Below are 24,482 nucleotides of genomic sequence, written 5' to 3' on the forward strand. Positions count from 1 at the left end.
AGATAATTATGTGCTACTTTTGTCAGATGCATATTAGCATCAGACAGTAATATCAGCATTAAAAAATAAATTAATAATAGCATACACAAATTAAATAGAATTAGTTACAACATAAGAATCTGTATGTGGGTATGAGAAGGTGCAGTTTCATTAATGCAAGGCTGGCAGTCACACTTAGCGTTCCCCCATGAACATGTGGCTTTACCTCTCTTCTCTGCAAAAGGAATTACTCTTCAACTGAAAGTTGCCAGCTATAACAGCTTCTTTTTGACAAATCTGATGTGGACATTTGTATGATCTATTTGCAGCTTGTTCCCAACCCTTGCTTTTGATGTGGAAATTTGGAACCATTTTCAACCAGTCCCAAGCCTACAAAGAATAAACTGTGCTTTTAAAAACACCTTTTAAGGTACCTTTTAAGTATGCAGATTGCCAGGCTGAATTTTAAATGCAATCACTTTGCTTCCAGTACACTCTAAAAATCAGGAGTCACAGTCTGCACGAATCAGTCCTCTGCACCCAGGACCTGCTATTTCCATCATTTTAAGCCTCTGTGCTGCAATTATGTGAATTGTCCACATTTTTTCCCCAGCCTCCTCCATGAAATGCATATGCAATATAAAACCCATTTATCACACTGGAAATTGCTATTGTATTTAATCTCCACAAAGAGAGCAAAATCAAATTATGATGTGTAAAGAATCATAATCTGTCAAATTCAAGGAAATACTCCAGATTTATCCCTCCATGTCTGCAACAGAACAGGTCAAAGAGGTCTAATGTAGAAGCCATGGGTAGGAAGACATGATGTGAGCATACATAATGAGAAGATGAAAACTCTCTTAATCTTTGCAGATTGAATGAAATCTAATTACATGCTGTATTGATTGTTGTGTTTTACTGGAAAGAGACAGTGAAAAGGGAAAAAAGCAATTACAGTGAAATTGTAGTCTGACCCTTCAATTGCTTTTGGCATGAAAGGTTAGGCTCTACTTGGGGCATCAAAAATTCTTTATCCTCTATGGTAAATCATTAGCAACAGACTCAGATGCAAAACTGATTAGGGGAAAAATTCAGTCAATTAAATATTTTTCATTTTTTCTTCTTTCCAAAAAGTAGACTCAAAGGAAGAAAATAATAAGGTGTTATCATTATGCTATTTCATGAATTGCTACTAAGTCTATCTGGCATTAGTTTTGTGTTGACCAACAATAAATCACATCCGTCAGTAGAAATACCACAGTCAAAATGAAAAAAGATATAGATTAATGAACTAGATCTAGAACAACTCAGTTTTTCAAAATAAATGTTATAGCCAAAGTCAAATATTAAGAGGTAATATAAAGTTTCACCAAGAAAATTCCATAGACATGTTTCATCATTCTCCTTCTCCTTTCCACGCTCCGTTCATTTACTTCCACCAAAACCAACAGCAGCTGAGCGTAAATAAAGCTTTCAGAAATACTACTTTTCCAAGTTGGTAGAAAACCAAACCATGAGCCTACTGAAATCTATTGTTTGGGTGTATGTCTGCACAACTCTGAAGGGAATCATGGCAATTCTCATTCATTCTATTCTAAAAATTCTTGTTCTGCCACAGATAATTGCAAGGACCAGTTTTCTACTGACTTTCATGCGTGGTCCTCTGCATTCTACACACACCTCTGCAAACATTGTATGCACAGTTTTTATTCCGACTGAAAAGCTAATGAGTTCTCTGGTGATCAGTTTTAGGTTGCCTCTTGATACACCTGTAACATCACTGCTTGTGTTTATTTTTCCTTGCAGAAGGTACAATTTCAAATAATATTTATCTGATTGCATGGAAACAAGTGTGACAGTAACAAAATTCTGTATAGCTACATCTGTAGGGCTGGTCTCTCATAGAAGTGTCTTTCTATTGCACTGGATCTTCAACAGAGTCTCTAGAAAATCCAGGTAAGGCCTTGCCAGTTTAGGACTTATCCGAACAGAAGAGAAAAATAAAATAAAAGAACACTGAGACTTTATTACCAAAAATAAACAATACTTAATAGGTGGCTCTAAATTTCCTAATCTCAATATAGAAAGACACAAGAGTAGAAAACCGAAATACTGATCTGGACAGATCTATTGTAACAATAACACTGAGATGGATTCAAACTCCTGGTGCTTGCAGGAGTTCTGGGTATTCAAGGAATTCATATTCCTTATGAATAAAAACTATCTATCCATGTATGTCTCTCTGTATAAAAGCGACTTTGACCCACCTCATGAAAAAGTAACATCCAAGAAGGCCTCAGATGGCTCTCTCGCCTTGTGATAAAACAGTATACAGGATAATGTCTGGGAAACCTTCCTCGACATTAGGATGAAACTGCTCAGCTCCAGAGCAGACAGAGTGCTTCTGTAATAGCAGCCTTGCTGCGAGACATGGTAGAGCATTGTCACAGACAGGATCCCTTGAATCTCAATGCTGCTAAAGCAGCATTATGCCCATTAATGGCATAAGTAATGAGTCATGATATTAAAAACGGAGTATCAGTGAGCTAAACCCAAACACAAATGCTTGATCTTGATTTCACTTACAGTGATGCAACTCCGATGATTTCAGTGAGGCACCTCCTAATTTTTTAGGACTTCCCAGTTTTGTTGCCACAGGATGGGGGGGGGGGGGGGGGAAGAAAAGAAAATGACAAAGTATTTTTTCACAATGATGATGAAATAATCAATTGTGTTAATGTACCACTGTGTAATAAGAAAACCAACTGTGTCAGAGAAAAAACTGAATGGAAATGAATAGGAAATCTGAACAGCTCAGCTTGAAAAACTTTCTGTATTTTCCTGTGTAAGAACTTTCAAGAAGAAACTGCCAGCAGTGTTTATTATGACCTGAAGAAGCAACATAACATTTAAGTTCAAGTAATTTCACTATGAAGTTCCATATCCTACAAACCAAGTCAAAAAAAGAAGAAGAAAAGTCCGCAAAATAGAGGCACACTTTACAGAGAACTTCCTGTTTATTGTGAAGCCACTATCATTACGTGCAATGGTGCCTGCCTGGTACATTAAGGACTCCTGCTGATTCTCCAGGGGATGATACGCCGAGATGAGCTCAGAGCAGATAAATCCTACCCATAGTCTCACCTATGAATAACACTGAGAACAAATCAATTTGGGCCAAAAATCCCCATTCAGTTGAGCTACAATGGATATAGCTTGGGGACTGATCTAATTTAGTTTGGGAACTCTATGGCTTTGTTGAAACTGGGAGGAGGATTTCCCTCTAAAATCCTACATTCTTCAAAACCGCTCCAAAATATGGTTGGGAAACACAGCTGTTGACACTTTCCCTCTAATTCATGAATGTGTATTTTTGTGACTAACACCCACACTCCACATTCCCCTTCTCTCTTCCCTGTTTATACAGAGGAGTGCGTAAGGGGATGCCTGTTCTGTAACACTTGCAGGCATAGACTGTGTATTACCATAACAGCCTAACCTACTTAGATTCATACAGTCATTCAGAAAGTAGTAATAGGAAATAGACTTTATCTTAACCCTCCTATTTGTCTGCATTTTGAGACTACAGTAGCCTTTGTTAAATCAATGTTACGAGTAAGATTTTCACAAGCAGCCTAGAAGCACATTTGGTATACTTAAACATATTTACACTGGAAGGTTTACTTGGTGCTAGACACATTTATATTACAATTTTATGTAAAAGTTCACTCCTTCAGCCTTCTCTTGTCCAAAGCACTGATGTATTTAATCACATACTTATTTCTTTGATATTCCACATTTATAACTTCACAAATCTATGCAAATACAAATGCACTTGTTTTGAAGAATTAGTTTCTATATGAAATGGTTAGTTGTCCTATAACAACTTTTATGACTTAGCCTGTTCTAACTACCCTGGAAGGGTTTTTTCTTACCTACCAAGATATTTCAAGGCTGGTGAATTAGAACAGTATGTCATAAAAAGAAGTGGTGGATGCTTCCCCTCCTCACCAAAGATAATAACAAATTTAAATGGCAAAGTCATTAAGGAAACATATGGGTGCTATGTTTAAACAGACCATTAAAAGTATCAGTGTAAGAACTCGGTAGAATGTTTTTAAAGAAGTTCTGAGACCAAGTATATGACTTCCAGCTATACCCTAACTGTGTATTTGCTATACAGACACCTACCCATGCAGAGTTAATATATCCAGGCAAACTGTGAAGCCTGGTACAGTTCATAGGGACTTCCACCAATTCTTCAACCCATGAACTCTGCAGCCTCCTTAACTTTGCATCTATTGAGAAAGTCCGGACTTTGGACCCAGATCTGGGGGCTCAACAAATCCCTCCAGCCCCCCCTTTCCCTTTGTTTTCAGCACTTCAGCAGTGGGGTCTGTGTGTACGGTACCCCAGCTTCCCTCCCCCGTGAGCAAGCACTTTGGGGGCTCTTCCCCAACCTGCGGCACCCTCCCAGGACACTGGGCACCTCGGGACTGGTGCAGCCTCCCCTCCCAGCCCTGCGTACCATTGAGCTGGTTGTAGACCACTTCCTCCAGGTGGTCCAGGCGCTGCAGGATGGCCTCCCTGTCGGCCAGGCTGCCCACCTTGGCGCCGCGGCTCCTGGCCCGGCGGTCCGCGCTCCGGACGATCTGCACCAGCTCCTGGGAGCGGTCCTGGATCCTGCAGTAGACGGAGAAGAGGATGATGCCCACGAAGACCAAGATGTTCACCGTCAACAAAGTTTTGATTTTCCGTGCCACCGCCATGGGAGCCGCCGGCGCGGTGGCGGGGGGCACATCAAGGCGCGGCGGCCGGCGGCCTGGCGGCCACCCGGCACCGGGGCGCGCCCGGAGCGCGGGGCGGCGCGGAGGGGCGCGGAGAGGCGCGGAGCGGAGCTGTCCTTCAGCACCGCCGCGCCGCTCCCCGCCCGGCGCCCGCCTTCGCCCCGCGGGGGCCGCGCCGCGGCGGGCTGGGCGGCATGGAGCGCGGGGGGCCGCGCAAGGAGCGCGGGGCGCGGAGCCGAGGCGCTGCCGGCTGCGGAGCCGCCGCCGCCGCCGCCGCCTCTCCTCCTCCGGCGGCTCCCGCTCGCCCGCCCTCGCTCTCCGCCGCCCCAAACGCAGAGCGCCGGTGCGGAGTGACGTGCTCCGGGGGAATCTCATCTACATGCACACGGCGGAGCCGCCGCGCAGCGCCGCGCAGCCCCGCCTCGCCCGCGGCTCCCGCCCCCGGCCCCGCAGCCCCGGCCTTTCGGTACGACGGGTCTCTGTGAAGGAGTTGCGTGCTTCTCCCCCACGGAAGACACCAGTGGCCATTTTCTTTTCATTGCCCTGATCCTGCCCAAGCCCCGCTACAGGCAGCTGCGGAGAACCGGCAGGACAAAGGGCATCCTTGGCCGGGGGTGCAGGCCCTGGAGGTGAGGCGATGCCCCACCTGCCTCACCCTTGGAAATAAGCTGGAACGCGCTCCCAGCGCGAGGGACGGCTCGTAAAGCGCTCGGCTCCATGGCTTTCCCAGCAGCCATAGTACAGCACTTGTTAGTGATCCTACCGGGAAGCGACACGGCTAGGATCACATCCACACGCGCAAGAGAAGTCTTGCCAAGCATACATAGAATCATAGAATACTTTGAGTTGGAAGGGACCTTTAAAGGTCATCCAGTCCACCCCCTGCCACAAGCAGGGACGTCTTCAACTATACCAGGTTGCTCAGAGCCCTGTCCAACCTGGACTTGAATGTTCCCAGGGATGGGGCATCTATCGCCTCTCTGGGCAACCTGTGCCAGTGTTTCACCACGCTCATCGTAAAACATGTCTCCTTATATCTAGTCTAGATCTACCCTATTTTAGTTTAAACCCAGTACCCCTTGTCCTATCGCTACAGGCCCTGCAAAAAAGTTTGTCCTCATCTTTCCTGTAGCCCCCTTTAAGCCCTGGCAGGCAACTGTCAGGTACCCCCGGAGTCTTCTCTTCCCCAGGCTGAACAACCCCAACTCTCTCAGCCTGTCCTCATAGGTGAGGTGCTCCAGCTCCTTCATAATTTTTTCAGCCTCCTCTCTGGACCCACTCCAACAGGTCCATGTCTTTCTTATTGTAGAATCATACACAGGTGGAGAGAAGCAGCCTTGGCCGTTACTCAAACACACATCTAGTGACTGCTGAAGAATTACCAATATCTCTAAGCTTGATACCTATGGACATTAAATAAGCCCTTTCAGCTGGCAGCTTCTCAATTCATGTTCACAGTGGTCCTCTTTTGTATACCATCTCACTTAGAGGGGCACATACTGTAATATAATCCTGGTTGTGGGCATTTTTTTTTTCCTTTCTTTCTTCCTTCTTGAGTTCAGGAGCTGCCAAGCCCAAACTCTAGCACAAGTTACAACCTCCCTGGATTTACTGTAACTTGGCAAGACCTGTTCAGGGTTTCCTGAGGTATAAACTCTCCATTGCTGTCCCACTTGTGACCCTCCTGTTGTTCACCTTCTGCAAGGCCCCTGAGGGTGCAGTTTCTTTGAGAAGATACGTGTTTCTGTCTTAGAGGAATTCTCTCCCTGACTTACGGGGATCACCAATTAAAACCTGTGCTGGAGGGATCAGAAGCGCAGAACAAGCCTAGACTGGAGTTTCACCATAATCTAATCAATCACTGGCAAAAGATGCCACAGGTTTCTGCAGTGTCATCTCCTGCAAATAGGTATATCTCTACAGAAATATGTACAGGATTTGGCTACTTTCTACAGTACTGTATTTTTAAACACAAATAATACCTAAATATAGGGTCAGATGTTCTTTCACTGAAGCAGTAGTAAAACTCTCAGCTCAGCAGAAGAAGCTCAGAACCTGCAATTTTCCAGTGTTTTGATTATTTTAGTAGTATTCTTATTGCAAGTCTGTCATAGCATTACGTTTTCATAGAAAATACCAATTTGGTTTAAGAAAACGTATTGAACTAATGCTCAAGTGTAGCTTATTAGATGTCTCCACAGCATTTAATATATTATAGCAACACCTGCTGGTCTTGATATGGTTAAGAATCTGTTAGATCACTATGTCCATTATAAACTCCAAGTTCACAAACTGGCTGCAAGAATTCAGCTTGGGTCCTGACATGAGCGTATAGTTTGTCCCAAGAGTTGTAAAACACCTTCAACTATCTTAGGGAGTTTACTAAGTTTTGATGGAGTTTTAATTGAATCACTGCAGTTTTAGAAGGGCTCTTTCAAAGACATGATTTCATCCATGATTGACTTAGGTCAAACAGTTGTTTCCTTTTGCTAAGTAAATGCTCTTAAAATGGTCATCTTAAAACAGTCTAGAGTGTGTACTGAAGAACATGCGAATATGCTTATATCACTGAAACCTTACCCGACACCATTCAAATAATAGTTAGCTCTGACAGATTACTGTTCATTCAGAAATCTCAAAGCAAGCTGCAAAAGACATACTATTAGAGCTGACTGAAGGATGGCAGTAGTGTTTCTGGAAAAATGTCAAGGTCAGAAAATGTATTTTCTTTTTGCATTGGAACAAAATCAAAAAGCTTTGAAATGTTTTTACACCAACAGCATTGACCTGAAGCCACTGTTTCCTGCCCAAAAGGGTCAGGTTCCAATTTTTCTTCCCTCAGGCTTATATTGCCAAAAGAAAAATAGATCAAAATCAATATATGCAACACCTGGTTTTCAGTGAAAATGCTTTTGTTGAAGCTATACCAATCGACTGTGATTCCTGACCCATCTTACAAATGGGGAACATGGGAAGGCATTGGTAACTTGTTCCAAGTCAACAGAACAAGCCAGAGGCAATGTTGGAATCCCATTCCAAAACACAAATTTAGTTTCTCTCTTCCTCACTATTACTCTGTTTACTGATTTTTACTCCTACTCACCTCCATAGGCCTCATGTTTTCACCCATATAATCCAAGATGGTTTAGAAAGCTGCTATAAAGAAACACCAAGATACTGTGCATTCAAATGACAGTCTGTAGTTGATCATCCTCTTTACATCTCTCTGCTATCACTGTGCTCAGCCAGAATAAACACCTAGATGAAGGACAGCTGGCTGAAGATGAAGATGATGTTAAGTAGCCAAAGGTAAAGAGTCTAAAAAAACAGTCAGCATGCTAAAATAGTCATCTGTCATAGGCCACTCCCCTAGTGTAGAAAAGATGGTTTATTGCCTTGAGGCACTTCTGGGCTGCTACTGGACTGTTAAATAGCTAAAGCTGCAAAGTTAACAACAGCATAAAAACCCAAATCTTGCTATTGTCTGTGGCTCTCCTTGAAAGTGTGCTTGGTCTTGTACAGTGTTGATCTTGCAGCAGTTATCTTTGCTTCTGTTAACTCTTGCTTACTCCATCTTGGCATGAAGATATTGATATCAACGAAAACTTCAGTTGCTTCTGCATTTACAATCCTGTTCTGCTTAGCTTCTGAACACAGAGACGTTGAATTTCATGTCAAACACTAAACTAAAAGATTTTGAAAAGAACATTTATTAAAACACTGGTCTTGCAGCCATTATCTGCAGAGCTCATCATGCAACTAGTCAAGTCAACAGACTCCAAATCATCCTGACTCCGGTTCATTTGGAGCTGCTAACTTCAACCAATACAGATAAACCACATTTTTTTTACCAGCTAGTGAAAACTGTAGATTGTATAGCAACTGAGTACGACCAAGACACACCATCATTGTCTGGACATTTCACAAGTTCAAGTTTTCCCCGAAAGTGGTTATAAAAAGTTATGTTAAAAGACCATGTCAGACCTACAAAGTACCATCAGAACCCTTGGGATCACCATGCCTTCTGTTGGACAGGTCGAGGTATGGTGGGTACATATTCAGATAATCGATATGAGTTTCAATTTTTTATGAGATGTTTTCTGTTGAATTTCACTTTAATGTCCTAGACATAGATTGAGGAATTGACCTGCTGATGAAACAAAATAAGTAAGATTTTACTTTTGGGGAGAGGTTAGAAGAAGAGAAAATGATTGAAAAGTTGCTTCAAAGTTTTTTGAGTTTAAAAAGATTATGTTAGGAAAAAAAAAAAAAAAAAAAAAAGAATTCAAGTTAATAACCGTAAAAATCATTCCCAACCACTTTTGCAAAAGGACACAAGATTGATTTACCATATCTAAAGAGGCATACCTTTCTGATCATTCCACTGCACGATATGAGACATTTGCAAGAATGAATAATGTGTAGAAGGGAACTTTGATGTTTAAAGTATTTGAACACTAGCTTTAAAGAAAAAAAAAAAAAAAAAAGAGAGACAAAATATTATGCAAGTGATGATCTGCAATTGTAAATTCCAGCTGTCACAAAACCTAACATCACCTACCATTTTCCTAATGAAATCCCAACTGCATTTACTAGCCCATCGCTTAGAATTTTAATACAGCTTAATATTTTTCTACTTTAAGTAATACTTATTTAGAAGGAAACAGCAACAAAAACAGATAACAAATTCTAAGATCTGTGGTTAAATTACCCAGGCATACAGAACTGAGGCCCTCATCCTGTTGCAAAGAGGTATTGCAGCCCACCAAATTGTGCAATTTAGTATTTGTGCAGCCCCCTCCTTACTATAGTTTCAGCAGACTCTGTAAGAAGAGATTTGAACAAACATCATGTTTACAGGAAGTTACATAAAGTTTTTTGCAAAATTAGCTAGCAAGTTAGGAGAGAAATAAATAAGGAAGCCTCAGATGTCTCATACTTGAGATGTTTCCAAGCAGCCTCTTATCTTTTCTGCTGCAGCTTCAGAGAAGATGGCAAGCTGGTATTATATTGGCATGAGAAGGCCAGCAGCCAAATAATTCCTTTTACAACAAGACACTTCCAGGTCCCTAAAGCTTCAAACTGCCACTCTGCTCATGTTGATGTAGAAGCTTTGGAGCATGTTCACAGTTGACCAAATGCCTCTTATTGCTAGCACAGAAGTGCTGTGGCCAGGTAAGGCAGAGAGGAATCTCCAGCCTGGTATTCTTCTCACTGCATTAAAAAGGCAGGAAGCCCAAAAGCAACGAGGGATTTCCATGCAGTGATTCTATGCTGGCTCAGAAAGTAAAGGTGTGTGGTGACTGAATAGCCCTGAATATAATCAATGTCTACTTTACTTAGAGCAGAATGACAACACAACGTGCTGTGGTTTCAACCAAAATGAATGTGTTCACTTTAGTAAGATGGCCTCTCTGCTATACTTATTACAGGCCTGATGCCATAAGCATTTAATAGTGGGGTCACTATTACAGTGTGCAAAGACTTTCATTCATAACCAGCAGGCCTACTCAAAGTAGTAGACACAACACAGGGATTAAGTATCCACAAGATTAGACTGGGGGTGCTGAATTTTAACTTCATCTTGAGAATGGTCCTAAATCAAATGAGATGCCTTAAAATCAGAACACGTATTTCAGAAATTATATATAGAGATACATACATCCTTTCAATTTTGGCAGTATTAGTCACTTATTGAGGTTACACAGAAGTTTTCTAAATGGAATTTTGGGATGCTTCCTTCTAAAACTGCAGCAAGTCCTACTTGCACATGGGACAGTTCTTCAAATGCACAGACTGCACTGTGTTCTAGCACCCGTTGTTGCGACACAAACATGCACTACCCGTACATTCCCCATACTGTGTTAAAACTAAATGTTTTTATCCTCTGACTCTGCAGAGAGGATTTATAATACACAGCAAAATTGCAGGCAGATCTGCTGCTTTCATGTTTGTGATACTGTGCTGATGACCACACTGTAGTAAATAGCATACAGATAAAACCCAACAATTATCCAAACACGCATTAAAAAGCCCAGTAAACCTGTCATTGTAAAATCAGAATATAAATAACTGCCAGACTAAAATATTCAACCCACACACTTACATTTTACAAAGCTCTTAATTTATAAACACTACAGCTCTCATCAGTTTTAATAAGAATGAGTTGAGCTCCTACCTTTTTAAAATCCAACTGCATAGTCCTCTACCCATTTTCTATAATTATCTCCTACTGTAATTTCAGAATAGGTTCTTGCTTGCTAAGAGAGGATTATCACCATTCACCATGATCAAGATTATTTGCACGATCTTAGATTTACTCCATGCAACAACAGAAAAAAATACTTGAGGACCTTGTTTCCCACAAATGTCAGTGTCTTGGTCCAACTGTGCCTCAAAAAGGGAAGGTGGTTGGAATCTGCCTGACAGCTGCTGGACTGGGATCCCAGGTTGTAAACTGATGTTTTTCATAGCCATCACAGCTTCCTGTAAGGAATTTCAGAGATACTGTGATAAGATAGACTCACATACTGGAAATAAATCTGAGAAGTTTTCAAGGACAGCTTCGATGTTTATGAGAGTTCTAGTCAAGAGAATAAATGTGCAAGAGATATATAAATGTAATTTAATATCCAGCTATTGCAGATACAGAAATTACCTCATTATATGCCCTGAAATCCATCTTTACTTATTCCCATTGCCAGAAAATTTACAAAAACCTAAACAATGGCTAAGCTGTTGGCATGCTAAGACCTTTGCTTTTCATACTGACCGAGTATTGTCTCTGGTTCCCTGTGTTTCCTCTTCTGCTGAAGTCCCTGACTCTGCTCTCATATTCTGTATAGCTTTTAAGGCCTCTACTTTTTGATAGTACTGTTTTTTAAAAACGGATGATGAATGTTGTTCCTAATCCCAGGAACAACCTTTGGCTCTGTCAGTTGACATCTGTAAACTATGACCCAGAGTTCCTCCTTGGAATCCATTTGTCTCATTTCCATCTTTACTCTTAAACAGCCAACCTTATGGTAACAGAGTTTGCAGTCAGCTTTTTTATTAGTATTTAATCAAATATTATCTTAGGCAGAAAACACTGTCCAGATCAAGTTTTATATTAAGGTGTGTTTTAATATAGCTGTACTTTAGGTAGAAGTCTGTTTACTGAAGGGACTGGCAAAATAAGTGGGCTTTCTCAGATAGATGTTGAACGCAACAGTTCTTTGTTGGCACTAAAAAGGTGGAAGGGTGTTGCTCCCTGTCCAATCCAGCCTAAAGCCCATGAAAAAGCTGAACATTATCACTGTCTTAGAACAGTTAAAAATATTTTGCTACTGAAATTGCACTGAATGCAGTAGGGTACATTGCTCTTTGGCCATCATCGTCACAGTCCCAATTCTGCCCTGAGGAACTGGCTTGCGGACTTCTGCAGGTATTTGCCCAGGCTGATCTACTTGTAAGAAAAGAGCCTCATACAATATTCATTACTTACTTGTCTCTGTCTTGATGCACATTATTAAGAGATGCATGGCCCTCCAGCAAAATCTTCACAACAAAATTAAGAAACACAGTCAGTCATCATGTCAAAGTCATAAGAGATTAAATATTCTAAGTGCAGCAGCACAGGGGTAAATTAGTATTGTTACCTTCTGACCTCTAGAGCTGCACCCAATGCTGGCTTTAAACAATAAAAATAATGAGATTTTTAGATTCTATTTATTTTGAAACAACAACTGGCAGCTTGAAAGAAGAAAACATGTTTTGGCAAATAAAGTTGACATTGACATTTTTAGCAAAGACTAGCTATATGGTGGCTTGTCACTGGGCAAATCCAAAGAATCACTGCCGCCTCTGATGTATGATGTTTTTCACAGGGACCAGTGTGTGTGTGAGTAATAAAGAACATTTAGTACAGTTTGTATCTGCCTTTAACAGAGATGTTCAGAATATTTAAATAGAAACCAAACCATTTCTGGCATTAAATTGTTCAATGTGTTTTTAAAAAATATCATCTTAAAAATTGAGAATATAAAAGCTGATGTATGGTAAAATTCCATCCTAAAAACTATGCCAATGAGAAGCTTTAACAGATGGAAGTAGGATGACAAAACCAAACTCATCTACTTGAGTTGAATTCCCAACTATTCCCAGTAAAGGACAACGTTCCATTTAACAGTTTTGAACGCCTTTTTTTTTTTTTTCTTAAATGCACTTGAAAAGGAGCCAGTCAGTAGGGGAAGAACTCTTAAGACTATATTGGACTATGCAAATGCTTGAAGTACTGTTATGCTGTTTCCTGTTCCAGACCACACAACTTCTCTAGTTTTCAATTTCTCCATCTGAAAACTAGGGGCAGCTTGCCATAAGGGAAGTGGCAGAATTTGCTTTTATCAATCTTCATCTCAATTGACTTAGAGACCATATGCAGCTTAAAACAAATAAAAGTCCAAAACAGGAAAAACATGGAAATCCAACAGATCTGCTACAAGACACCAAATGAGTAACACAGTGAAGGGAGCTGCAGGTAGACAGAGACATGTAGGTATGACATTCACAGATATTCATAACCCTCTTAGCTGTAGATGCTGGGAAGACATTTTCTATTATTCATTAATTCTATGGTGAGCAGATAGATTAAGCATTTTTTCCTCTTAATTAATCTAGCTCTGGGCTATGGAGTTGAAGAGCTTCATTTATTTATATATTTACTCATTCTGAGGGAAAAGTATTTCTCACCAAAACCCTCCACAGTGAAACTGCAGTGTCAAAGCCTCTGGCCAAGCTCACAAACTTTTCAGACTGCATATGTCTTTAGCTACTACATCACAATACATAATTGCAGATACAGAACACTTAATGATTTTGATACTAAATACAGGGAGATATTTTATGTCGGTGACTTAATTTTCCCAAGTACAGACATTAATATCAGCCATAAAGGACAGATCATATTCCACCAATATAAAGGAAACATGAAATGAAAAGGATCAGTTCTATAGTTTTCTTTATGCTATTTATTATTATATATTATATCCTACATGTCTCCAATCGTATCAGCTCACAAAAATTTCCTGACATTAAATCCTTTACTGTCTATTGAGCTGCTTTTGATTTACATAAACCAAAGGTCAGCAACAAGCAATGAATAGGCTGCCTAGTGCTGAGCAAAGCTTTTGTTGGTGCTAGTTATTCCCTTCCAGCCCTCTGGCACACAGGCTCCTGGGAGGACACACCTTGACAGAGGTTAGCGTGGACCTACACTGATTTAATATATAGGGGTTTCAATTGTTATTTAACAGGGACAACGTTGCACTGAGCAAGTACTACTGCTTGTTAGCATGCTTTGTTCAACACAGTTAGTGTGGTACCCTGCCAGAGTAAATACTAAAGGATAGCTCAGGTGATAGACTGAGGTTATTCAACTTTTGACAAAAGGTTAGGGGAATTCTCTTGAAACAGTAATTGTCTGTCACATGAAATACTGCAACTTCTTGAACACAGGAAAGAGGAAACCATAACATGAATTGGACTAGGACAGGAGGAAACTAGAGGCAGGTCCGTTAATACAGTGGAATCTAATAGACTCACCAATAAAGTCTTGGTTAGATGGGACAGAAAATAAAGAATAAAAGAAAGTTAATAAGAACCTCAAATTCATCTGATGTTTCTGTAGCTAAAATAACTGAGGCTGGTTTCCTCCTATGTCTCAAGAATTTTTGTGGTCAGGGAATTTCTGTGGTATCACAAAGAAGGTCCTCAGAGGATTTGGCATGGGATGCTTTTTCATATGAGCCAAAAAAAGGCAGGATGGCATAGAAAGAATAATCTATGGTGACAGCAGTCACTACACTATAAAAATAGACCCACAATACAACATCTTACAGATACAGAACCCAATCTAGACACAATGCCATTGTAACCTGGCCAACTGAAGGCAAGTGAAGTTAATTGCCTGTGCAGGCTAATGTTCTGCAGGTTTGATTTGAGGAAATAATATTTAGGAAACCTTCAGAATGGGCTTATTTTTTGCAGAGGTATCATTTCAAACACATGGATGCACAAGTCAGGTTTGGAGCAGAGGGTAAAAAAAAAGCTTAAAGTAAAAATTTGTAAATTAATCTGGTAGTAGAGCCAGAAGTAATATTCACATAACAGGTCTTGCCACTGACTTTAACTGGTCACAGACACAACTACTGATTACTATCAAATTGTCATGGTTTGAGCCTGGTTGGCAACCAATCACCACAGCTGGTCACCCTCCCTTCCCCTTCCCCACCTGGGAATGGGGGAGGGAATTAGAGGAGTGAAGGGAGACTCGCAGGATGAGATAGGAACAGTTTAATAATGGCAATAAAATGAGAACAATGATGATAATAGGAAAAAAAGAAAATATATAAACAGTGAATGCACAACGTAATTGCTCACCACCTGCTAACCAATATCCAGCCCGTTCCCGGCCAGTGACCCCGAGATACCAAGATCCCGCAATCGCAATCCCGGAAGCGAGAGAGAGAGAACCTTCCCAACCACCCCTCCTCTATATAGTGAGCATGACGTGCCATGATATGGAATATTTCACTGGCCAGTTTGGGTCAGGTGCTCTGGCCGTGCTCCCTCCCTGCTCCCTGTGCCCTTGCGCACGGGCAGGACATGAGGAGTTGGAGAGTCCTTGAAGTCTCGGTAGCAGCTGAAAACATCAGTGTGCTGTCAGCATTCTTCCCATACCAAACCCAAAGCTAAATCCAAAACACAGCACTCATCTAGTCCCTGAAAAGGAATATTAACTCTATTTCAGCCCAAACCAGGACACAAATTCATTCTTTTGATGAATCCTTCAGTCTGTACCTGATAATCCCCTTTTTCCCCCCACAGCACTTTATGCTTTTTCTTCTCAATGCTTGAATGGAACTTTTATCTACAATGGAACCCTGATCTTGACTGGGACAATGAGATGCTTCCATCTGACACATAATACATACACAAGACAAATAATAATGGGCAGCAGTGATAAGAATAGTGCATCTTTATAATATCCACTCTATGTATGACATAAATGAATACATCAGTTTACTCTTAAAATAGCCTACTACTAAAATTAGATAAGTGAATACTGCCACGTAACACTATAATACTAATGTAATTGGAAGAGCTGGATATAAAGACCAGATTTAGTGCTGAGAAAATCCTCTGCCTTGAAAATGTAAATTCATGTAATTTCCACTAATTGTGCATAGCATCAGTGTAAATTCAACCATGAAAACTGAACAAGGAGTACTGAGTCTGACCTTTGTCAGGTAAAACTTTCATTTTAAGGAAAATCTATATCAGAATTGGTGAATGTATGCTCTTTTACACCCACCTGGCTTTCCAAAGCATGCTGCAGACAACTACAGGGACAATACTAAGATAAACATACACAAAATTCACCTCAAATAAAGTGTAATTTCTGTGGCATGCACAACAGCTCTAAGCCACATCTTCCACCACTCTGTTCCTCAATTGCACAATTGTCTGAACTTGCAGCATAGAGAGCGACCAGAAAGAAAAATTGTGCTTTAAATGCAGGGGACAAGAGAGCACCTGTGCAGAGCCTGCTCACATGAGGGTTTTCTGGGCTGATGTGAGTAACTGAACCGTGGGCTTCCAGGGATCATGGCAGGATAAAACTACTGAACTTGGAGCAGTAACAGACTCATATTTCTGTGGGCACAACTGGACTGTTGTGTAACAAGCTGTCGATTCAGAAATGCTTGCTCTCCTGGTGAGCAGACTAAGCAATATCCAGGGCCACATACGTATCCTGTGGCTTTTGAAGATGAAAGTCAGGATCTACAGTTGTGATCCACAATAGCTTCATATATTTGTAAACTTAGCAGACAGGCATGCACAGGAGAAAAAAAAAAAAAAAACAACACTGAATGGCATTTGACTCATGACATTATCTGTGGATTTTATTATTGCAAAGCCTCAGAAACAAGATTTGAGGTGATTTTTTTTCAGTTATTTCTTTTGTGATTTTTACCACAAGAAATCATCTCATCTACTGGCTTATCACAGGCAATTTGTTTGAGAGAGGTAGTCTTGTTTGACTCCAGCATTCACAAAACAAAAAAAAAGCAAACCGCAGAAAAACTGGAAAAAGCCTTAGCTACAACTGTAAGTCCTTACTGCTGTGTAACTTTTGGAACATGACCTTCAGGTCAGAAGAACAGGCAGATGTTGTTAATATACCATCTGCTGCTACCAGTGAATCCTAACGCCCTGGAGAACTGCACACCACTGAAACCATGCCTGAGGTACAGTGCAATATCAGCATTAAATCCCAGCCTGAGATCTGGAAATGCTATTGAATAACACCAAAAGGCAGAGCTCCAGCTTGGGAAATCTCCTTACCAAAGAAAGTATTAAAGTCCCATAGCCATAGGATAAGAAAGCCTTAAGAATTTGCAGCAAGTTACAATGGGCAAGAGTAAACTTTTTGTCCTCTGAAATCTCTCTCCAAGTTGTGGTACGTGGTAGCAAATCTGACAGTGTCTTAAAGTGTCCAGAGAAGTATCTGAATGTCTTTCTATCTTCTCCTCTAAATCACAGTAAATCCTACAATAATTCAGCTTTACAATTGGACTTGATGATCTTAAAGGTCTTTTCCAACCTAAATGATTCTGTGATTTTATAAAACTTCTTACCTTAGTGGGACTTTGGTGGCTTTAGGGTGCAGAGGGAAAACAAGACCCCTTTGTTTTAAGGAATGAAAATCTACATCTGATAGCCAACAAGACACTAGACGCTGCCATGATGAACACAATTTGGTATGTTAGAGGAAAATTGTTTATTCTTTTGGGAATACATTGTCACAAGCCAGCTGCTTAAACTGGATTAGAAAAGGGAATTAGAAAAATCACAATCCAATTAAAAAGTAATATTTTGTTTGTTCCTTGTAGGGTTTTTTGGTCTTTCATACTAATTTCTTCTCTTCTTCATTTTTATTTAATTTAATATTATTCACAAATAAATGGCCTGATCCTACATCTATAAATGGCGCTACTCTCATTTCCAACAGCTCAGGATATAGCCCCAAGCATTTCTCTGCTGACTTCAGTGAGAGAAAGACAATCTCTGAACACAGCAAACCTTCCAAACCTTTCAAGCAAGGACACCCAAACGAATCCTATCACTTGCACATCAATTTATAGAAAAATTGAAAGAAGAATCATGCAGGAGGCAAAACAGAATAGGAATTTTTCTCTTTCTATGTGTTTTTCTGATAGCACAGGTTGGAAATGGAATTGGCACATAACAGAAATACCAGTACGTTAACTCTGCTACCATCTAGAATGGTCCATTAAAATAGCAAAGACAGTAAAACAGATGATATTTTAAAGCATCACTGAAATTCCAGAAAACAAACAGTAGAACTGGTTGTAAAAACCTACACAGACTTTTAAAAATACTGATCTCAGATTTGAGAGTAAATTTCCATTTTCCATTGAAGTGAAAAATGGAGCAAAATCAAATTTCACTACTTCAGACAGACCTGTGGACCTCTGAATTCTCTATTGCTCTTAGAAATAAGAAAAGTTTTGCAGATGCAAAGCCCCAACTCTTCCTTGTTGAAGAGAAGAAATAAATGTAGTTATTTACTAGGTTCCTTTAAAACCTGTGAAAAATTTTCAGACAAAAAGATTGTGGCACTCCATTTATTCTTGCTTTCATGAAGCAACTTATATGATTAGAAAAGAAATATAAACTTTCTGTACTGAGTTGAAAGAAAAGGTTAAAATCAGAAAAGAAGAAACAAGAAAAAGAAAACCCCTCAAAACTATAATCTTGCACTTCTAGTAAATTACCTAGTCTTCAGATGAATAAATGTGTCCCATTGTCACATCTCTGACACTCTGAGTAGTTTCAATCCTGATAACTTCTCATTTTGGAAAGCAAAATTTGTAAAGAATACAGAATCATTCCACATTAGTGTGCTTGCAGGTCCATTATTTTTTGTTCATTTCTGTTCAGGCTACCCCAGCCAACGCAGCTGTAATCTCCCAGCTGGGCCACCTGCCTCTGCAAACGGGCTCTCGGTGTGCTGGAGGCCCACAGCACCCTCAGAAACTGATGAGCTTACTGAGCGTAATGCATTTAAATTTTAGATTGCAGAATTCCCTCCATCTTTCAAGTGATTCTTGTCTGATGCTTGAAGTCAGGAAAGTCAATTGACACTTAATTCTGTTCTTCTTTGATTTATAACAGCTGTTGATTAAGAACCTGATTTGGGACAGATTCAATTGTTTCCTCACTGAAAACAAACGAAGAGCTTTTCTTAAGGTTTGCACCTTGAGTAATGGTTGCGTGTGTTTTATCGTATTATGCCACTATGTTTTATTAGAAAGAATTAGTCAACACTTATTTCCTGGAAATTCACCAGTGGTGCATTCATATGTTGTCAGAACATGGCAATGACTCAACACCGCTCTGTGCGCAAGACACATGGGGACAAGGGGCTTGGCTGACCTGAGGGATGATTTCATCCATTGAAAAAATAGAATTCAGACACCCAAAAATGGGCCAAAAGCAACTTTTAGTAGTTGTTGTTTGTTTTGTTTTGTTTTTCTCAAATAAACTTTAAAAGGGTTCTTTTTTTTTCAGAATTTTCACATTTCCACTCTTTTAATTTTGATGTTCCTAAATGACACCCTGATATGAAATGGACCCAATTCTGACCCTAAAGAACTTCCAATTTTTTTTTTAACTTAGTAAAAAAGCTTAAATAATTTGTTTTGGATCTGGATATTTCTCTTCACCAGTGTTCTGATTTAGTCAGCAAACACATCACTTATTATTTGTATATCTCCAGTGTTCCCATTTTAGAGTTTATAGGAGACTGCATACTTCAAAATAACCCACTCTGATTTGGGCTTAGAGAAAAAGATGCTTAGTTCACATAAATCAATATATCTTCAGTGAGGACCATGAAGCTGTGTGCTTTCATGCCAGGTTATGAACCTACACATTTTTACTATCTCATTTCAGAGAGAACTTTTTTGTTTGCAAATATGTGTTTCATTACTCAGAAATATATAGTTTAAAAAATGTAATTAAAGAAAACATTAATGTTGTATTTCCCTAAAAAAGGTGCACTGAAATGCACAAAATATTAGAAGATAGGGACATCATGCTATACAAAAATAGGAACCCTCAACAAAAGACTAATGCTTTGAAAAGATAAAGGGAAGATCAATATGTTCCATCTTTATAGACTCTCATCTTGTATTCTCCTGTAGTCTCAAGTCAAAGCCTACTTTTGTCTGTAGTCTAACAAAGGGTATCAGTGTTATGAAATGTACAGTAGTTCCTTCTTTATGCTCCCTGATAACTTGTCATTTATAATGTCTGAAATTCAAGACAGCTTTTTCTTTACCTGTCTGGTTCCCTTTGCAGAACAGCTCACAACTAGCCACAGTATGGTACCCACAGTATGGTACCTTGTTTCCCTGCATTTAAAAGGTTGTTTCCTTTGTTTGGTTCCTCCCTGTCAAGCTGCCTAAGTTCACTGCCAACAATGGCCAGAACAGAAAGCTGGGTGAAGAATATATCTGTTTAGTTGATGTACCATGTACTGACATAATTCACTGGACAGTAAACTTAAAGCTGCATTGCACACTGAAAAGAAAAATACACCTCAAATGTACCCATAACTGGAGATGAAGACGTGGTAAATCAGCCCTTGTTCGCCAAAGCTACTAATGTTAGGTAATATTTGGGTGGCACATCTGCACCGAGGGCATACTGGCTTGCAATAAGCAGCTGAAAACTGAAGCATCCAAATACAGAGGTCAAGCCTGGAGATTCAACTAAGAAACCTACTTTGTATTGCTCCTGAAAGTTATGGAAGGGAAATGTAAAACACTACTTTTCAGGGCAAGTGCAAACCACAGCTGCATAGCAATTTAAGAAAAAGGCTTGTTACCTGTCTCAGAAGTACCTAGACATGACAGCAATTACTTGTATATAAAGAGACATTATTTTTTTCCCTTTTCACCCAATTATCTGTATTTAAGATGTGCCTGTTTACAAGCAATCATGCAAGATCGAAAAGGAAATATGAAATCACACTTACTTCTTCCAGAATAACTTAAAATAGCTTCCCTGGAAATGCAAAGTCCTGTGACGTTCCCTGGTGTCTCAGCCAAGAAAGCTTTACACAAGGTTCCTTCCACAAGGTACACTGTGACTCTGTTGTTTATGCTTGTACTTGTAGCAAGGTTTTCCTCTCCAGTTGAATAGCATTGGTATTCTGCACTATTTTGAGAATTTCTGAAGTTAGTTTGAGGGGGAAAGAAAAATGGCAGGGGCAGGGACCGCATGGTCACTTGAGGCACCAGTCTGAGAAGCAACATCTCTCTAAATTCATGGAAAGACAACTTGCTGGAGCACCAGCGTGAGTTGTTGCCCACCAGCTCTACAGATAATTCACTCAAGAAAAGGGAATTCTCTTCAAAATCAAATTGACTAATTTTTTTTTTTTTTCATGTGTCACCATTATCGCTAATTACAATTAGATCAGTAGCAGACTGATTAGTTCAGAGCATTCTACAGATGTTGCACAAAATAAGAACTGGGGTATTACAGGGTGCACCAAATTACTTATGTGATTACAACTGTTGTCCCACAAAGCAACTAAATGTATAGGAGCCCAGAAGAGAAGGCAGTGGGATGTCTTTTCAGTTAAAAAAAAAATAATTGAAAAGGTACTTCAGCACTTCTAGAGATAGCACAACTGACTTTTATACAAAATTGACAAAGAAATTTTGAACTTAATTTCAACATTCAATGTTTAGCAAAGTTTCTTCCTGGATCATGTTTGGAAAAGGTGGAAAGTAAGTAGGATGTGAAATTCTCATAGTTATTGTTTCATTTCTGAACACCAAAATCCACCATTGCAAGATCTGGACTTGCCAGGAAGCAGAAAATCCTTTTCCATATTGGCTCTGCTTACAGAATCCCAGAATCTCCATTCATACAGAAGCCCATGAAAGTATAAAATGAACTTTTCTAATCTGAAAAATCAGTTAAGACCTTCACTTGCTTGCTGCCCGTCGGTCACATCCAGGAAAAGCAGCATGCCTACACTATCCAGAGGACAGACCTTCTGCCTGGTGCAGCACAGGGAGACTTGTACTGTTTCTTTAGCAGAGGCTGTAAATCAGACACTTGCTTTATCCTGACATAATTGCATTCATTACCTGTGTTATGACAGATAAAGAAGTAGCCAGCAGGACAACAGAGCAAATGATGCCCACAACCAGCCTTCAACTTGCAAACACAAAAAAGCACCTTATTTGGAAACACAAAACTCCACTAGATGAAAGCCTGAGTTCTTGATAAGAAGGCGGATGTATACTTGGAAGAAATGCTAAAAAGACAAAATCCTTTTGCTGCAGACGATGCTATGAGGACTGAAACCCATTTCTTACCTTCCAGTGAGATTTTGTGTGGATGCTATTAGCACAGCGTTCCCCTGATCATTTCTAAATGTCATTTATAAATCCTTGTACAATTGTTCTCTGCAGAGTAGATTACAGGGCCCAGCCTTCATTCTTGTAGATTGCAAACTATGCCCTGTATTTAATAAGGATGTTGCATATTGTGTTTTTTCAGTTTATGCTTCAGTGACTGTGACCCATGCTGCACTATAATGAAAAAGACCCCTTACCAATTCCAGTGAATTGCTGAATGTGTGATATGTGAAATGCAGAGGATCACACCCTCAGTTTGGAAACTTGCACTCATTTCCTCATAGAGCTTTCCTTCAAGTCATCACTGATTCTGGCTGGATCAGGAAAGTGGGCTGACCCCAGTGCACGAACTCCCTATGTCCACAACAGGCTCATGCACACGGGCATTTCTGGCACTATTCAGAGCTGTCTTGACATAGCTGCACTGCTGGGTCCAGCCCTGGCCTCACACCTATTAGTGTAACTTATAATTTGCAGTAGTTTTGTTCCTTTTGTATGTTTGTTTCCCCAAGAATAGCACAAACAACAACAGCTGTTTATATAGACCAGATTGTCATTTATGCTCAGTCTCCTCTCAGAGGTAGTAAGGCAGACAGAAAGGGAAGTTTGATTTTGCTAAGAATTACCTATGTCTTGACCCAAGTTCTACCTGCAGACAGGTCTGAAATTCATGCCAGTAGTGTCCATTAAAGGAGGACTGGACATGGTTCCTCTCCATTCTCACCTAAACAAAAAGAGCAAGTGCTACCCCACCATAGCATCTGAACAGCAAACGAGTGAGGTAAGAAAGACAGCAGTCATAGCAAACAAAGCTCTTGTGATGACCCACCATAGGTATAACTCTGTTCTGTCTTTAATTGTTGCACGCAAGTAATCTAGAAATCTAGAGTACAAATTATGAATTCTTCACCAGCCATTCGTATGGGGTCCATACATACTTGCTGAATTTTAAAATTCCAAGTGTCAAATAAACATACTATAATGTGAGCTCTGAACCAAAAGAAGCAGATGTTGTATGTTTACTTCTGCTGTGAGCTGTAAGGTGCACTTGTTTCTAAGTATATTAGTAACAATGTCCAATTCTGAAAAGCTGCTGGCTGTTTATTAATTTTGAAGACGGAAATGGAACTCTCTCTGTTGAATTAATTAATTTCCTTCAATTCACGCAATGCTGCTTCTTCACAGTTTGTGATCAAAGAAAGGATGTCTTAAATAATATTAAATATGCTTTAGGTTTTACAGTGTGCTATCTGCTAGTTTGGTTTTCACTTCTCTAACAAATCTTTTGTAATCACATCACGCAAGGACTGTGATAAACACCATGAAGGAACAAAAGAGCAAGGGCACTGAGTCCAACGTAGAAATTGAAAAAAAGCCAGTTGCTGCCTTATTATTGCCACTCCTGAGCTGAAACAACAGAAAATCTCCTAAAAACTACCATCTACAACCTCCAAAACACAACAATGAACAAATACCTTCACTACTGGTACCAGTACCATTTTTTCCAGAGGAATCCAAAGTCAGGTGGGGAAGCGTGTGATCCTCAAATGCTACCATACACCATCCTTGTCCTGCACTCAGCAGGTGACATCTGGATCTCTTTCTGTGCCGGGGGTAGTAGAGGTCCCAACCAGATGACTGGTTGCTCTTTCGGCACGCTCCAATGGCATGAAGCTGGTGCAACTTCAAAGTCAATAAGACGACACTCACCATGCAGCTGATTCCAGCCCAACGCAGAGAATTATGTCCTGTTAGCCAAAATATTAATGCGTGTTATGCTCCAGTGTTAACTGAAAACATTTCTTAATCTAATGCCTAAGACAAACAAACAAATTAGTGTAATTGGAGAGCTGTGTTTACGAATACAAAGCATAAAGAGAGGCAACACATATTGTCTTGTTGTCATTCCTATCAGGCAGCAATGTTCAGTTAGTTCTGCTTCTTGCAGTCTGAGCATACTGGTATAATTGATGGCAACATTTATCATAACAGCAGCGCAAAAGCATCAATTGCTTGATGAATTTATTTACTCCTGCCCAGAAGTGAAGCCATGATTGGACCACTTTATAAACATCAAACTGCTGTAGACCTGGTCTGCTGTTGATTGCACTTAAAGGGGAAGAGAGGAAAAAAAAACAAAACAAACCACACAACACAAAAAAACAGGGGAAAAAGACCCTGATTGGGAGGCTGGAGCCTGAATGAA

The 24,482-nt window shown here is 40.1% G+C and overlaps 1 protein-coding gene across 3 annotated transcripts in view; it reads right to left on the reverse strand.

Moving 5' to 3' along the window:
* The window catches only part of GALNT9 (polypeptide N-acetylgalactosaminyltransferase 9), a 158,823-nt gene extending 153,644 nt beyond the window's left edge, over positions 1-5,179 (reverse strand). Inside the window, exons 1-2 of one of the 3 annotated variants that reach the window (XM_033008247.2) lie at positions 4,511-4,581; positions 2,569-2,618 (exon numbers count right to left, since the gene is read on the reverse strand). Coding sequence is in view for 2 of the 3 variants with exons in the window: in XM_033008245.2 (XP_032864136.2) it covers positions 4,511-5,144 (634 nt within the window). In the remaining variant the exon portion in view is untranslated. Of the gene's footprint in view, positions 1-2,568; positions 2,619-4,510 lie in introns of all 3 variants that reach the window. The other 2 variants (XM_033008245.2, XM_033008248.2) reach the window with 2 other exon arrangements.
* Positions 5,180-24,482: the final 19,303 nt, after the last annotated feature.

Source organism: Tyto alba, unplaced genomic scaffold (genome assembly GCF_018691265.1).
Source record: "Tyto alba isolate M040663 unplaced genomic scaffold, T.alba_DEE_v4.0 Super-Scaffold_44, whole genome shotgun sequence".
Lineage (NCBI taxonomy): Eukaryota > Metazoa > Chordata > Aves > Strigiformes > Tytonidae > Tyto > Tyto alba.